This window comes from Pristiophorus japonicus, chromosome 4 (genome assembly GCF_044704955.1).
Source record: "Pristiophorus japonicus isolate sPriJap1 chromosome 4, sPriJap1.hap1, whole genome shotgun sequence".
NCBI lineage: Eukaryota > Metazoa > Chordata > Chondrichthyes > Pristiophoridae > Pristiophorus > Pristiophorus japonicus.
The window spans coordinates 13,845,399-13,861,878 of NC_091980.1; the positions used below are offsets into that span (position 1 = coordinate 13,845,399).

The 16,480-nt window shown below is 44.8% G+C and overlaps 1 protein-coding gene across 1 annotated transcript in view; it reads right to left on the reverse strand.

The window, feature by feature from the left end:
- Positions 1-16,480, reverse strand: part of LOC139262844 (protein diaphanous homolog 1-like) — a 460,427-nt gene that overhangs the window by 263,368 nt on the left and 180,579 nt on the right. The window contains exons 13-14 of the mRNA XM_070878024.1: positions 3,907-4,022; positions 3,614-3,678 (exon numbers count right to left, since the gene is read on the reverse strand). Coding sequence (XP_070734125.1) covers positions 3,614-3,678; positions 3,907-4,022 — 181 coding nt within the window. The remainder of the gene's footprint in view (positions 1-3,613; positions 3,679-3,906; positions 4,023-16,480) is intronic.

Genomic DNA, 16,480 nt, shown 5'->3' on the forward strand with positions numbered 1-16,480 from the left:
CTGGGCTTTATAAATAGAGGCAGAGAACAAAAGCCAGGAAGTGATTCTAAACCTGTACAAAACACTAGTTCGGCACCAGCTGGAGTATTGTGTCCAATTTTGGGCACCGCACTTTAGGAAGGAAAAGAAGAGAGGGTACAGAAGAATTTCACTAGAATGGTTCCAGGGATGAGGGATTACAGTTTGAGTGACAGCTGTGGCTCAGTGGGTAGCACGTTTGCTTCTTACTGAAATGTATAAGATTCTGAGGGGGCTGGACAGGGTAGATGCAGAGGGACCTGGGGGTCCTTGTGCATGAATCCCAAAAAGTTAGTTTGCAGGTGCAGCAGGTAATCAGGAAGGCGAATGGAATGTTGGCCTTCATTGCGAGAGGGATGGAGTACAAAAGCAGGGAGGTCCTTCTGCAACTGTATAGGGTATTGGTGAGGCCGCACCTGGATACTGCGTGCAGTTTTGGTCACCTTACTTGAGGAAGGATATACTAGCTTTGGAGGGGGTACAGAGACGATTCACTAGGCTGATTCCAGAGATGAGGGGGTTACCTTATGATGATAGATTGAGTAGACTGGGTCTTTACTCGTTGGAGTTCAGAAGGATGAGGGGTGATCTTATAGAAACATTTAAAATAATGAAAGGGATAGACAAGATAGAGGCAGAGAGGTTGTTTCCACTGGTCGGGGAGACTAGAACTAGGGGGCACAGCCTCAAAATACGGGAGAGCCAATTTAAAACCAAGTTGAGAAGAAATTTCTTCTCCCAGAGGGTTGTGAATCTGTGGAATTCTCTATCCAGGGAAGCAGTTGAGGCTAGCTCATTGAAATCACAGATTGATAAATTTTTAACCAATAAGGGAATTAAGGAGGTTATGGGGAGCGGGCGGGTAAGTGGAGCTGAGTCCACGGCCAGATCAGCCATGATCTTGTTGAGTGGCGGAGCAGGCTCGAGGGGCGAGATGGCCTACTCCTGTTCCTAATTCTTATGTTTTTATGTTCTAGGATGTTTCCCCTCAGAATAAGGGATCACCAATTTAAAACTGAGATGAGGAGGAATTTCTTCTCTTAGAGGGTCATGAATCTATGGAATTCTCTACCCAGACAGCTGTTGAGGCTGGTATTCATTGAATATATTTAAGGGGGAGATAGACAGATTTTTGAATGATAAGGGAGTCAAGTGTTATGGGGAACAGGCAGGAAAGTGGAGTTGAGGCCAAGATCAGATCAGCCATGATCTTACTGAATAGCGGAGCAGGCTCGAGGGGCCGTATGGCCTACTCCTGCTCCTATTTCCCTTGTAATAATCTAGGCCAGCCAGCACTACAGTGCAACAGCGAGAATGCTGCAAATGCCATCTTTTACACGAGGCATTAAACCAAAGTCCCGTCTGTCTGCTTAGACTAAGGTAAAAGATTTTGACACACTCCTTAAAAGGGTATTGTCCCCCGTGTCCTAGCCCCACATTCATTCCGCCACCAAAATTGGTCATTTTTTGTTTTGTGGGATGCTGCTGCATGCAAACTGGTTCGAATCATAGAAACCTACAGCACAGGAGGCCATTCGGTCCGTTGTGCCTCTGCTGGCTCGTTGAAAGAACACTCACGCTCAGTTCCACCCACCCGGCCCCCTCATTGTCTGTAACCCTACAAGCTCCTCATCCTCAAGTACCCAAATTCCCTCATCTACCCTCATATTTATTGGCAATGATTTTAAACCTATGACCTTTAGTTTTTGACCCACTCGCCAGAGAGAATTATTTTTCTCTATCAAGGCCTCTCCTCATCTTCGAAACCCTCTATTAGGTCACCTTCTCTGTTCCAAGGCGGACAGTCCTAACTTTTCCTACGTCTCATAAGAACATAAGAAATAGGAGCAGGAGTCAGCCATTGGCCCCTCGAGCCTGCTCCGCCATGGCTGATCTGATCATGGGCTTAGCGCTGCTTCCCTGCCCGCTCCCCATAACCCATCACTCCCTCATTGTTCAAAAACCTGTCTATCTCCACCTGAAATATATTCAGTGACCCAGCCTCCACAGCTCTCTGGGGCAGAGAATTCCACAGATTTACAACCCTCCGAAGAAATTCCTCCCCATCTTAGTTCTAAATGGGCGACCCCTTAAAAACAATGCCCCCTAGTAACTAGCGCCCCCTATTCTCTACTCATAACTGAAGTCCCTCATCCCTAATAACATCCTAATAAACCTCCTCTGTACCCTTTCTGAGGCCTCTACATCTTTCTTGGTTTGCCTGCACAACAGTGGCTACACTGGCTGTGATGGCCTCAGGATATCTGAAAAGCACATGACTGCATAAATGGAAGCCTCTCTTCCTTTCTTGCAGGCTGGAAGGGATGAAAACGGGGGATTCTCCAATACCACCCCCGATTCACATCGAGTGCGCTTTTGATACAAAAATATAAAACTTCAGAACCTTGGGACAGATGCATCAATAAACAATGCAGACAGTTCTGATGAAAGGTCGTCGACCTGAAACGTTAACTGTTTCTCTCCCTCTCTCTTTCTGCCTGACCTGTCGAGTGGTCCCAGCATTTTCTGTTTCTTTTTTTCCAGGTTTGCAACATAGAATCATAGAAATTTACAGCACGGAAGGAGGCCACTTCGGCCCATCGTGTCCGCGCTGACCAAGAACTGTCCAGCCTAATCCCACTTTCCAGCTCTTGGTCCGTAGCCCTGCAAGTTATGGCACTTCAAGTGCACCTCCAAGTACTTTTTAAATTTGGTGAGGGTTTCTGCCTCAAGACTGGATCGACTAGGTTTATATTCACTGGAATTTAGATGAATGAGAGGGGATCTCGTAGAAACATAAAATTCTGACGGGATTGGCAGGAAGAATGTTTCCGATGTTGGGGAAGTCCAGAACCAGGGGTCACAGTCTAAGGATAAGGGGTAAGCCATTTAGCACCGAGATGAGGAGAAACTTCTTCATTCAGTTGTGAACCTGTGGATTTCTCTACCACAGAAAGTTGTTGAGGCCAGTTCGTTAGATATATTCAAAAAAGGGAGTTAGATGTGGCCCTTACAGCTAAAGAGATCAAGGGGTATGGAGAGAAAGCAGGAATGGAGCACTGAGGGAATGATCAGCCGTGATCTTATTGAATGGGGGTGGAGGCTCGAAGGGCCGAATGGCCTACTCCTGCAACTATTTTCTATGTTTCTCTACCACCCTTTCAGGCATCTTGATTTTGAATAACTATGCGCGTTAGCGGTCAATCGAACCAACTTCTGAATTTAAAAAAAAAGAGAGGGGGATTTTGTACGGCAGATGCAGACCAGAATCACCTTGTGATAAAATCACAGGGGTCAGTCAGAAATATGACCGGCACCGACAGTTAAATTCATTTATTTTTTTAAATGAAAATGTCCTGTGTTATTTCCTACGCACTGCCACCGCTAACCTTTTTTTGTCAAACTATTAAACGCAAACACCTTTATATAAAACCATCAGCGGCCAGCTGGTTGAGCGTTCCGACAGGCGCGTTATTAAAAGCCTGACCGCTTGACATCTCCACGGCTGGTTGTGAGTGGGCCTGTCTATCACACGTTGTGTAAAGACCATATTTACTTTCAAAACTAAATCAATTTTCTTTTCATGCTGAATTACCTTTTTTTCCAGATCTGCGGCTTTGGTTTCGCTGATTTGCACTTTGGTTTTGTCAATCAAGTTGTCTGCAAAATATAAGCCCATCAACGTGTTTGTCAGGCACCTCCAATTGATCACACTGTGCAGTTCGAATATTGGAATAAAATAGAGAAGCAAGTACTTGCATTTATATAATATTTTACCACGTCTTTGATACGTCTCAAAGTACTAAACACAATGAATTACTTTTGCAATGTAGTGGCCGTTACATAGGCAAAATAAATCAGAGTAAATTAATCCAAAATTGTATTTACCTATTAAATGCTCGACATCCAGAGTAAATTTTCTGCATTTGAAGTCTGGGTCAGATCCATTTTTCTGCAGGACTACCTGAGACACACATTCATCTAAAAGCTTGTAATACTGCGGCCTGCAAACAAACAGGAGATTTTAGTCAAGTAATTCCTCAGACTTCAAGCCCTTTATTTAAAAAAAAATAAGTTAACTTGCACAATCCTTGGCTTGGCAGTTCGTAGCCCTCTCGCCTCCAAGCCCCAATTCAGAGACTTGAGCACAAAATCGAGGCTGACGCACCAGTGCAGTACTGAGGGAGTGCTGCATTGCCAGAGGTGCCGCCTTTCGGATAAACCGAGGCCCCGTCTGCCCTCTCAGGTGGACGTAAAAGATCCCAGGGCTCTATTCCAAGACGAGCAGCGGAGTTATCCCTGATGTGCTGGGCCAATATTTATCCATCAACCAACATCATTAAAACGGATCATCAGGTCATTATCACATGGTTTTTTGTGGGAGTTTGCTGTGTGCAAATTGGCTGCTGCATTTCCTACATTAGTGATTACAGTTCTAAAGTACTTCATTGGCTGTAAAGCACTTTGGGGCGACTGGAGGTTGTGAAAGGTGCTATATAAATGCAAGTATGCTTTTTTTTTGTTGGCAGAAATTACAAAATTTCTTCTGACATGCTGTAAACATGAACTTTCAAGCCACTATTCAAATCAACCACAATCTAATTGAATGTCAGATCAGGCTCGAGAGGCTGAATGGCCTCCTCCTATTCCTAACACTGACTTCAATTATTGGGACAAAGATCACAGCAGTCCTAATCGAGGTGAAGAATGTATTGGTAAGCAGAAAGATCCACTGCTACCAGAACCAGTTAATGTCAGGCCCTCCACAATAGCCATAACCTCCTTGCCCTGCATCTGCAGGCAACATTTACGGGCAGCTTCTGGTCCTTATGCGTGAACTAGAGGTCTAAATATTAGTCGCTGCTCTCAACAGAGATCCAGAAAATGCTGCTTTTAAATATTTCAGTCCATCAAGTTATTAACAAACGGTCTATATTTCTACAGGTCAGGTTTGAATGAGTATCTGTACAGTGGAAAATGCAATACAATTAGTCTGTGTTCCTTGTCCTGGGAAGCAAAGAAAACGACACAAGCCATCATAGTAACATTGAAATTTACAGTGCAGAAGTAGGCTATTTCAGCCCATCGTGTCCACGCCGGCTGACAAAGAGCTGCACGGACCTTGGTCAGCAGTCCTAAAGATTATATATAAACCAATGAACAATGACGGAAAGGCAAAGAACACCCAGCCCAACCAATCCGCCTCACAACTGCGACACCGCTTATAATAAAACATTCTACACTCCACCTCAACCGCAGCCATGTGATCTCCTGGGAGAGGCAAAAACCAGATAAAAACCCAGGTCAATTCAGGGAGAAAAAATCTGGGAAAATTCCTCTCCGACCCATCCAGGCAATCAAAACTAATCCAGATCACTCTGGCCATATTCTATTCCCTGCAGTACTTACCATTATATCTGCTCCGTCCAAAAAACAGTCATCCAGTCTAATCCCAATTACCAGCTATAGGTCCATAACCAGGCTTCTTCTTCCCAAACATGGTCCACCTACTTCCCTCTGGAAAATGAGGCTCGGATGTGATACCTTCCACACCAGGAACAGCCGCCAAGATCCACTCCCTGGGTTCGCCCGTGAAAAATAGTGACATGGGTAAGGTAATCAAGGACAAGCAGCACCCACAGAATTGCGCCCCAGAATGTATCAGCTCCTTCAGGGGGCAGGGAAAAAAAAAAAAAAAGAGAGGAAAATATTCCTCATCAAGCTCTGTGCCACTTTATAGTCAACAACTTCATCGATGAACCCAAATTGCCATACGTACGCTGACATTCGGGAGCACAATCAATTCTCAGACCCGAGCAGCTGGGCCGATTATTACATACTTGCCGTCTATGAGGCATGCATATGAAACTTGGTAGCAGCGAATACACACACACACACATATACAGGCTGAACCTTCCTTATCCAGAACTCCCTTATCGAGAACCATTCCCGGCCACCAGGTGGCGCATGCGCAGAGCCCCGACATGAACAAATTGAAGTCCTTCCTCGCTGCCGACTCCCGCAATCGCTGGCCTGACCCACGATCCACCCCCCCGCCCCCCCATGATCTCTCTGCTGCACTCCCAGCCCCAATATCCCCTTGCTCAGTACCTGTACCATCCAATTTAATGTGACCATCCCTCGCCCACAAAAATCCCTGATTCAGAACAGGCCAGATCTCGACGGTTCTGGATAAGGGAGGTTCAACCAGTGTGTATGTGTATATGTTCAGTTACAGATTCCACAGTAACATATGCAGTATTCGCAATGCACGTGATAAGTTATATAGTTTAATAGAATCATATAATCATAGAAGTTTATGGCACAGAAGGAGGCCATTGAACCCATCGTGTCTGTGCTGGCCAAAAAAGAGCTATCCAGCCTCATCCCACATTCTAGCTATCGGTCCGTAGCCTTGCAGTTTAAGAACATAAGAAATATGAGCAGGAGGAGGCCACCTGCCCCTCAAGTCTGCTCCGTCATTTAATACGATCATGGCTGATCTGATCATGGACTTCCTTGCCCACTCCCCATAACCCTTTATTCCCATATTGCTCAAAAATCTATCTCCACCTGAAATATATTCAATGACCCAGCCTCCACAGCTCTCTGGGGCAGAGAATTCCATAGATTTACAACGCTCAGAAGAAATTTCTCCTCATCTCAGTTTTAAATGGGCGGCCCCTTAGTCTGAGACTATGCCCCGTAGTTTTAGTTTCCCCTATGAGTGGAAATATCCTCTCTGCATCCACCTTGTCGAGCCCCCCTCATTATCATATGTTTCGGTAAGATCACCTCTCATTCTTCTGAACTCAGTGTATAGGTCCAACCTACTCAACCTGTCATAAGTCAACCCTCTCATCTCCTCAATCAATGTAGTGAACCTTTTCTGAACAGCCTCCAATGCAAGTATATCCTTCCTTAAATACGGAGACCAAAACTGTACACAGTACTCTCTGTGTGGCCTCACCAATACCCTGTACAGTTGTAGCAGGACTTCTCTGCTTTTATACTCTATCCCCCTTGCAATAAAGGCCAACATTCCATTTGCCTTCCTGATTACTTGCTGTACCTGCATACCAACTTTGTGTTTCATGCACAAGGACCTCCCTGGCCCCTCTGTACTGCAGCACTTTGCAATTTTTCTGCATTTAAATTATTTGTTTTTCTATTTTTTCTGCCAAAATGGATAACTTTATATTTTCTCATATTATACTACATCTGCCAAATGTTTGTCCATGCACTTAATCTGTCTATATCCCTTTGCAGAATTTTTGTGTCCTCCTCACAATTGTCTTTCTCACCCATCTTTGCATCATCAGCAAACTTGGCTACATTAGTTTACGGCACTTCAAGTACTTTTTAATGCAATGAGGGTTTCTGCCTCTACCACCCTTTCAAGCAGTGAATTCCAGACCCCACCACCCTCTGGGTGAAAAAGGTTCTCCTCAGCTCCCCTCTAATCCATCTACCAATTACTTTAAATCTATGTCCCCTGATTAATGACCCCTCTGCTGAGGGAAAATAGCTCCATCTGGGCCCATCAGAATGTTTTACACCTCAATTAAGCCTCCCCTCAGCCTCCTTTATTCCAAAGAAATCTACCCCAGCCTATTCAATCTTTCCTCATAGCTAAAATTCTCCAGTTCTGGCCACATCCTCGGTACCCTCTCGAGTGCAATCACATCTTTCCTGCAGTGTGGTGACCAGAACTGCACGCAGTACTATAGCTGTGGCCTAACTAGTGTTTTATACAGTTCAAGCAGAGAAATATAGTAAATAAGTGCAGGAGTAGGCCATTCAGCCCTTTGAGCCTGCACCACCATTCAATATGATCATGGCTGATCATTTTTGCAACTTTAGTATCTCATTCCTGCTTTCTCTCCATACCCCTTGATCCCTTTAGCCATAAGGGCCACATCTAACTCCCTTTTGAATATATCTAATGAACTGGCCTCAACAACTTTCTGTGGTAGAGAATTCCACAGGTTCACAATTCTCTGAGTGAAGAAGTTTCTCCTCATCTCTGTCCTAAATGGCTTACCCCTTACCCTTAGATTGTGACCCCTGGTTCTGGACTTCACTAACATTGGGAACATTCGTCCTGCATCTAACCTGTCCAATCCCGTCAGAATTGTATTTGTTTCTATGAGATCACCTCTCATTCTTCTAAATTCCAGTGAATATAAGCCTAGTCGATCCTGTCTTTCTTCATCTGTCAGCCCTGCCATCCCGGGAATCAGTCTGGTGAACCTCCGCTGCACTCCCTCAATAGCAAGAATGTCCTTCCTCAGATTAGGAGACCAAAACTGTACACAATATTCAAGGTGTGGTCTCACCAAAGCCTTGTACAACTGCAGTAAGACCTCCCTGCTCCTTTACTCAAATCCTCTCGCTATGAAGGCCAACATGCCATTTGCCTTGTTAAGCACCTTATCTACTTGGCCTGCTATCCTCAGGGATCTGTGGACCTGCACTCCAAGGTCACACTGTTCCTCTGCACTTCTCCACATCCTACCATTTATTGTGTATTCCCTTGCCTTGTTAAAAAATACTAAAAACTCATTGCAGCATTCAACAACCGAATCATTTATTCAAGCATGTTACCAGTTCTTGCAAATATTATACTGTACTTCAATTTCTGAAATTTATATCAAAAATCTGCACGAATTTCCTGTCAACTTTATAAATCCTGAAGTCTACATTTATAGGGGAAACTATGAACTTGCCATGCTGTAATTACACCCTCCCATCCAGCGGAGGGACTTCAGTGCCACCACTGGTTAGTGGGTATAATTACAACGTGACACGTTTACCTTGGCATTTTTCATTGTAAATGTGTGACATAGGAGTTTTTAAATAGAAATACAAAAATGACAGAATGAACAAAGACTTAATTACATCCCCACGCTCTGGTCCAATTATCACTTGCTCTTTAATTCTGCTTCAGCTAAAGACGACACTTGCTCTCAACACCCCACGTTCAATGCAACGGTTTTACAGCTAGAATATGAAGTCAAATTCCTATGCCTACTGTCTAAAGTCCACCTAATTCCTAAGTGTCCTTTTGGTGTGTTCTGATAACTGCAAACATTATATTTAGTTTGTCACATCCTGATTTTCTGACTGGAGAACCCAAACACAGTTCCTCCCAGATCTGACTGGATGAAAAATGATGAGGAAATATATTTTGTTCAGAACAGCCACAATCACTAAGTTGTCTCCAATGCTATTAAACAGCTGAGGCCCCATGTCTCGCTGTGTCCTGATTTGCGTGTCAAAACTTAGCACTCTGCTCAGCTCCCCAGGGCTTAGAATGGGACCACACTAAGCATCATAAACCGTGTTGCAGCCCTGGACTCTACACAAAACGTCTGGTAATGGAGCACCTGGTTCATCAACTCCATCCAACCCCAGATATTATAGAATTACACAAGTGTCTACAGCACAGAAACAGGCTTAACTGGTCCATGCCGGCGTTTATGCCCCACTCGAGAAACCTCCTACTCCTTTGTCTCACCCGATCAACATATCCTTCTATTCCTTTCTCCCTCATGTGCTTATCCAGCTTCCCCTCAAATCTGTCTACACTACATGCCTGAACTACTCCCCGTGGTACAAGTTTCACATTATCACCACACTCTGGGTAAAGAAGCTTCTTCTGAATTACCTGTTGGACTTATTGGTATCTTATATTTATGCCCCTCGTCTTGGTATCCCCCACAAGTGGAAACATCATCTCTACGTCATATCTTATGAAACCCTTTCATAATCTTAAAGATGTCGATCAGGTCATCCCTCAATCTTCTCTTTTATAGAGGAAAAGGGCCGATCCCAAGAAGTATATCCTCTCAGTTCTGGTATCATCCTTGTGAATCTTTTTTGCACCTTCAGTGTCTCTGGTACAGCCATGTACACAATTCTCCCACCTCCTAATCACACAATCTCCCAGGAGAGGCAAGAGAAAGAGAAAAAACGTGAGCCTAATTTAGAAATAGCTCCAGCAAATTCCCCAAGGCAATCAAGCAGAGCCCCAGGAGGCCATACTAAGCCACAAATCCTTGCAATCCCAGTGAATCCAAAACCTATCCTCTACAACATTAACTGAGCTCAAGTGATCAGCTGGTGTATGCATAAAGACACTATGCAATCAACAGAGGACATAGGCAGACTGATGAAATGGGCAGACACCAATGTTCCCTTTCATTTTATTTGGAGTGTGCGGCCCCTTTAAGGGGCTGCGCAGCCCCTTCAAAATACGGCGAATATGCAGTTTTTCCTATTTAACAGCCAGTGAGCCGGCTGCACGGGAGCTGCAGAGCGCAGCGCAAAGGGAACATCGGCAGACACATTGCAGATGAAATTTAATACCAGAAGTGTGAAGTGATGCATTTTGGTAGGAGGAATGTGGAGAGGCAATATAAGCTAAATGGTACAATTGTAAACAGGTTGCAGGACCAGAGAGACCTGGATGTTCACCTACTCAAATCTTCGAAGGTGGCAGGACAAGTCAGTAAAGGCTGCTAAAAAGGTATATCCTGGTCTTTAGAGAGGCAGAGAGTACAAAAGGAAGGAAGTTATGCTAAGCTTTCATAAATCACTGGGTAATCTTCAGTTGGAGTATTGTGTCCAAACATGTATCGAACCTTGGTTAGACCACACTTAGGGGTCAAGTTTCGGCCTGAGTTGCTCCTATTTTTTCGGAGCAACTGGTTTAGAATGGAGTATCTTAGAAATTGCAACTCTCGGCATTTAGTTTGCTCTAGTTCGAGTCAGTTAGAACCGTTTCATTTTGGAACAGATTTTTTTTCCCCCCAAAAGAGGGCGTGTCCAGCCACTTACACCTGTTTTGAAAGTTTAGGCAGTGAAAACTTACTCCAAACTAAGTTAGAATGCAGTAAGTGTAGATTTTTGTACGCTCAGAAAAACCTTGCCTACACTTAGAAAATCAGGCGTAAGGAAGAGAGATGGGAGGGGGTGGGGGGGCAAGGGAAGTTTAGAAACATGAAACACATCACTTTTACAAATAAAGAGCCATCATCAATAATAAATGATAAATAAGTCAATAAATCGACCAATAAATCAATCAAAAATTTTTTTTAAAAATGTAAAAATCAATAAATAAAAAATTAAGTTTCTACTCACTGACTGCAGCACCGTGAGCCCTCCAACAGCTTGCTGGGACGGGGCCCCCCCCAGTGTGTGTGTCTCTCTCGCTGTCTGTGTTAGTGTCTCTCTCTGTGTCGGCCAGTGTCTATGTGTTTCTGACAGCAAGGGAGAGGGAGGAGGCTGAAGGGGCCCGGCCAACGAGAAGAAGCCGGGCCGAAGACTTCGGGCGGGGTCCGCCCCCAGCAAGATGCCGGGCGGGCGGGCCCCACCGAAGATATGAAGAGGGAGCGGAGCGGGAGCAGGAGAGGGGGGGGAACGCGGCAGGCAGCGGAGCGGGAGCTGGGGGGGGGGTGGGGCGGGGAAGGGAAGGGGGGGGGCGGGAGAGAGCCAGAGGGAGCGTGAGCTGAACGGGGGGGGGGGGAGCCGGAGCCACAGCAGGAGCTGGAGGAGGGAAGTGCAGTCCGATCTTCGCCGCCCCAGTGAGCCCATTCGGCCAGGGCTAGGGATGGCGTGCTTTGGGCCCCTCCCACACAGTTTTGGGCGCCTGGAGCTACTGCACATGTGCGCATACTGTAGCGCGCATGTGCAGAGGTTCTGGCACTGTTTTCAATGCAGGGACCTGGCTCCACCCACAACTGCTTGTGCTGCGCTGCGCCGAGGGCCTGGATCGACTTGAGGGAGTGGAGAATACCGAGGTAAGTTTTCGTCGCGGTTTTGAGCGCAGAAATCAGGCGTGGCTCGCGGGGCTGCGTCGTTCTAGGCGCGGCCCGAAACTTGACCCCTTAAGAGTGCTGCGTACAGTTCTGATCACCATATTATAAAAAGGATATAGAGACACTGGAGAGGGTGAAGAGAAGATTAACAAGGATGATACCAGAAATGCGAGGGTATAGATATCAGGAAAGGATTAACAGGTTGGGTCACTTTTCTCTTGAAAAATGAAGGCTGAGGGGTGACCTAATGGAGGTCTTTAGAATTATGAAAGGTTTTGATAGAGTGGATACAGAGAAAATGTTTCCAATTGTGGGGAAGAGCATAACTAGAGGCCATCAATATAAGATAGTTGTCAAGAAAACCAATAAGGAATTCAGAAGAAACCTCTTTACCCAGAGTGGTGAGAATGTGGAACTCGCTACCACAGGGAGTGGTTGAAGCGAATAGTATAGATGCATTTAAGTGGAGGTTAGACAAGCATATGAGGGAGAAGGAAAGAGAGAGTTATGCTGATAGATTTAGTTGAGGAAAGACAGGTGGAGGCTCGAGTGGAGCATAATCACTGACATGGACTGGTTGGGCCGAATGGCCTGCTTCTGTGTCGTATGTCCAGTGTAATCCTATACAACACACTATACAGAAAGGTTGTCAAGGCCTTGAAGAGGGTGCAGACATTTACGAGAATGATACCAGGCCAGACTGGAGAAGCTGGGATTGTTCTCCTTGGAGCAGAGAAGGTTAAGGGGCGATTTAATTGAGGTGTTCAAAATAAAGCGTGTTGATAAGAGTAAATAAGGAGAAACTGTTTCCACTGGCAGAAGGGTCAATAACCAGAAAATATTAATTTAAGAAATTGGCAAAAGCACCCGAGGGAAGATGGAGATTGAAAAAATGTTTATGCAGCGAGTTGTTGTGATCGGGAACGCACTGCCTGAAAGGGCGGTGGAAGCAGATTCAATAATAACTTTCAAAAGGGAATTCGATAAATACTTGAAAAGGAACAAATTGCAGGGCTCTGGAGAAAGAGCAGGGGTGAGTGGCACTAACTGGATAGCTCGAGCAAAGAGCCGGAACAGGCAAGACGGGCCGAATGGCCTCCTTCTGTGCCGATTGTACATCAGCAAAGCAAGCGGTGGTTTTCTGAAGGCAGTTTCAGCGAGTGTTGCTATCTGTTTCCAAGTCTGGGTCTCAACACATCTCTAGCTTTGGCACGTGGAAAAATCTAAAATAATATACTCCAAGGACGGCTGACAAAAATCCTGCAGCGATCCTTCTAATGGGAAATAAAAGCTGGACAGTTGAAAGATAATGAGGCATGTTGAGGAGGAAACATTTAGAACATAACATTTATTGGGAATTTGCGATCGAATGTACACAGGGTTGCCAAGTACTGAATCTGACTTCCTGCACTCCTACATCATTGTGCATCAATTCAAGGTCCTCACGGTGACACAGATTTGGCTCTGGCTGCTCAGTAAACAGGACGTGGCCGGATGATTAAAGATACAAAATCATTTTTCCACATCCAGCTCAAACTTTATTTTAACTATCTTCCCCTGTTTAAAGAAAGGGAACAATCATTTCCTGGAAGCAATTCCTTTGTATTATGAAGCTAAAGCAATTGCCAAAAAAAGTGCATGCTTTGAAATACTGAGACAAAGCAGCTCTTGCACAGTAGAAACCCGTTCTTCCAAACACCTCAAGGGCTTGAGAATGCACTGCACACGGTGTGTTACTCAGACATACCGACGTGTCTCCTGGCCAATATTTATCCCTCAACCAACATCACAGAAAACAGATTATCTGGTCATTATTTCATTATTGTTTGTGCGAACGTGCTTTACAGCCAATGAAGCACTTTTGAAGTGCAGTCACTGTTGTAACTTAGGAAACGTGCCAATTCGCGCACAGCAAGCTCCCACAAACAGCGACGAGATATTGACCAGACAACTTGTTTTCGGTGATATTAGTTGAGGAATAAATATTGGCCAACACACCGGGGAGAACACCACTGCTCTTGTTCGAAGTAGCTGGTGTGGTATCTTTTACGTCCAGCTGAGAGAGCAGATGGGGGGGGGGGCCTCCGCTTAACGTCTCATCCAAAGGACGGCACCTCCTGCAGTACTGCACCAGGGTGTGTCAGCCTTTACTATCCAGTAATTCCTGAACAACAGGCAAATATACGAAGAGACGGGCAGAGAAAGACCAGTGGGGGTGTGGGGGTGTGGGGGAGGGGGGTATCGAATCTGCCCCACTCAGCCACTAATGAATATGAACCTCAATACTGCCCCACCCATAGGCAGCCCTGTGATGATGGAAAGCGAGTGTGTGTGGAGATCGCATGAAACAGGTTCAACAAGTATTCTACCCCCCACGACCTCAGCCAAACAGATTGCCAGCACCCAGTGTTCAGGCTTACCCACGACCATTTTGATAAGGCATCAAATCAGCACCCACGAAAATGTACCACATTTTAGGAGAAGGGGAGGATGGGGGAAGAGGGGAAGGATAAAGTAGACAGAAAGTAACGACGTGAATTAAATCCTCCTCAATTAAAAGTTCAACCTGGGCTGGAAAGTGAATAATCTTTTATAGAAACAGTCTGCGTCTGGGATTGTAATTAAATTCCTAGTGCTCGGTTGTTAAAGCTGTTTTTAGGTCTCGAAGGGTTAAACGCTGGACTCGGTCTGTGGCTGGGCAGCACTGTCCTTTGCCTCACCTCCGTAAAATGTTTTTTCAGCCGTCTTAGTGAAGAATTAACTTTGCACAAATATTTATCTAACAGGAGTCCCGAAAAATCCTCAACAATTCAAAGATTTATGAAATGTAGGGAGATCGGTGAAAATAGTGTGGCAGGCACGGAGAGAGCAAAACAGGGAGGGGCAGTTAAGCAGAGAGCAATATACAGGCTGCTGCAGCACAAAGAACAGCACTTCACTTACTAGTTCATTTTATATAATACAAACGTTCAAGATTTTATATGCATAATACACACTGATGTAATTATATGAAGATAATTTTAAAAAGAATCAATCACAATGTTATAATGTAATGGGTGTATGCAGCATTTTTGCTGTTTCATTTACTCTTCATTTTTTTTTGCAGTCTCAATGATTTTCCAATTTGATTTATACCGGTCTGAGAGATTTATAGATGCACAGACCGGTAGCGAGGGATGAGAACGGCTTTAATCGAGCTGAACCACAAAATTCATTTATTGCAGAGGCTCGCAGTAAGCCTTTTGCTCAATAATCCCTGATCAAGCTCTCTCACAAATTGAAGCCTGGGAGATCTGAGAAAGAAGTGTGGGGGGGGGGGGGGAAGGAGGTGAGAGAGACGGGGTTTCGTTGTACAGTACAATACTGCACTGCAACGTGCTGCAAAATGGAGAATGTGAAGGGAACACAAAAGGAAACTGAATCACAGACAAAGAGAGGAGCTTTTCAAAAATAAGACACACCAAAAGCACTTTCCAGATAGGGGAAAAAATAAAATAAGGATGACTTAAGCATTTTTTTTAAAAAACATTTCACGAAACATTTTTTTTCAAGCTTATGAAAAACAGAATGTGGTTTGGCAGCGCAGCTGTATTCATTGTTGAGGCCATCTGTTCAGCATTAGGGACGTGCACTTTGGTTTAATTTGGGAAGACAAACAACATCTCGTAACATGCCGTTATCTGTTATATGAATTTTGCAAACTGAAAACACCAAACACAACATTTTAAATTGTAGCATTGTGAGGAAAAATTAAAATTATATTGTGATTTTACTGAGACAACACCCAAGACTTCATTTGCAAAGGGCAACAGTGACACCTACTGTTTTGAAGCGGCCAGCGCCACAGCTGAGTGGCATCTGACAGCTGCCTGTCAAAAAGAAGCCGCGCCCCCCAGGCCCTGTATATATTATTTTTTAAAGCTAGACCGTTACCTGAAAATTTTAAAAAATAATTTCTAAATCTGACATGAAACAATTAGGAAGGACCCTAGTTAACAATTTACTGAACTATTTCAACAAATTGTGCAATTTGATGTCACCATTCCCCTGGCGAAGCACCGCAGCGTGCTGACACTGTTTCCGCATGAACTTGAAGCGTTTTCGGATGCACCTTGATACAGCAGCAGTGGCAGAACTCAGCAGTCAAACTGTCGGTTTGACGCCGCATTACACTCAAACCAACAGGTGGGAGACTACTTCCGGGATTCTTTAGTCCGAGCAAACCTGTGTCTAAGTTCTCGACAAGGAAAAGAAAGAATTGTATGTATACAACACCCATCACGTCCTCAGGTCGGCCCAAAGTGCTTCACAGCCAATGAAGTACATTTGGAGTCTGGCCACTGTTGTAATGCGAAGTATCATGGCAGCCAATTTGCGCACAGCAAGCTCCCACAACCAGCAATGAGATAGTGAGCAGATAATCTATTTTATGATGTGTGATGTTGATCGAGCGATAAATATTGGGTTTCGGAAATTGGGAAGAACTTCCCCCGCTCTTCTTCGCATAGTATGATGGGATCTTTTACATCCACCCGAGGGGGCAGACGGGACATCGGTTTAATGTCTCATCTGAAAAACGGCACCTCCGACAGTGCACAGTATTCTATGCACAGATTTCAGTACATGTGCACAAGTTATAT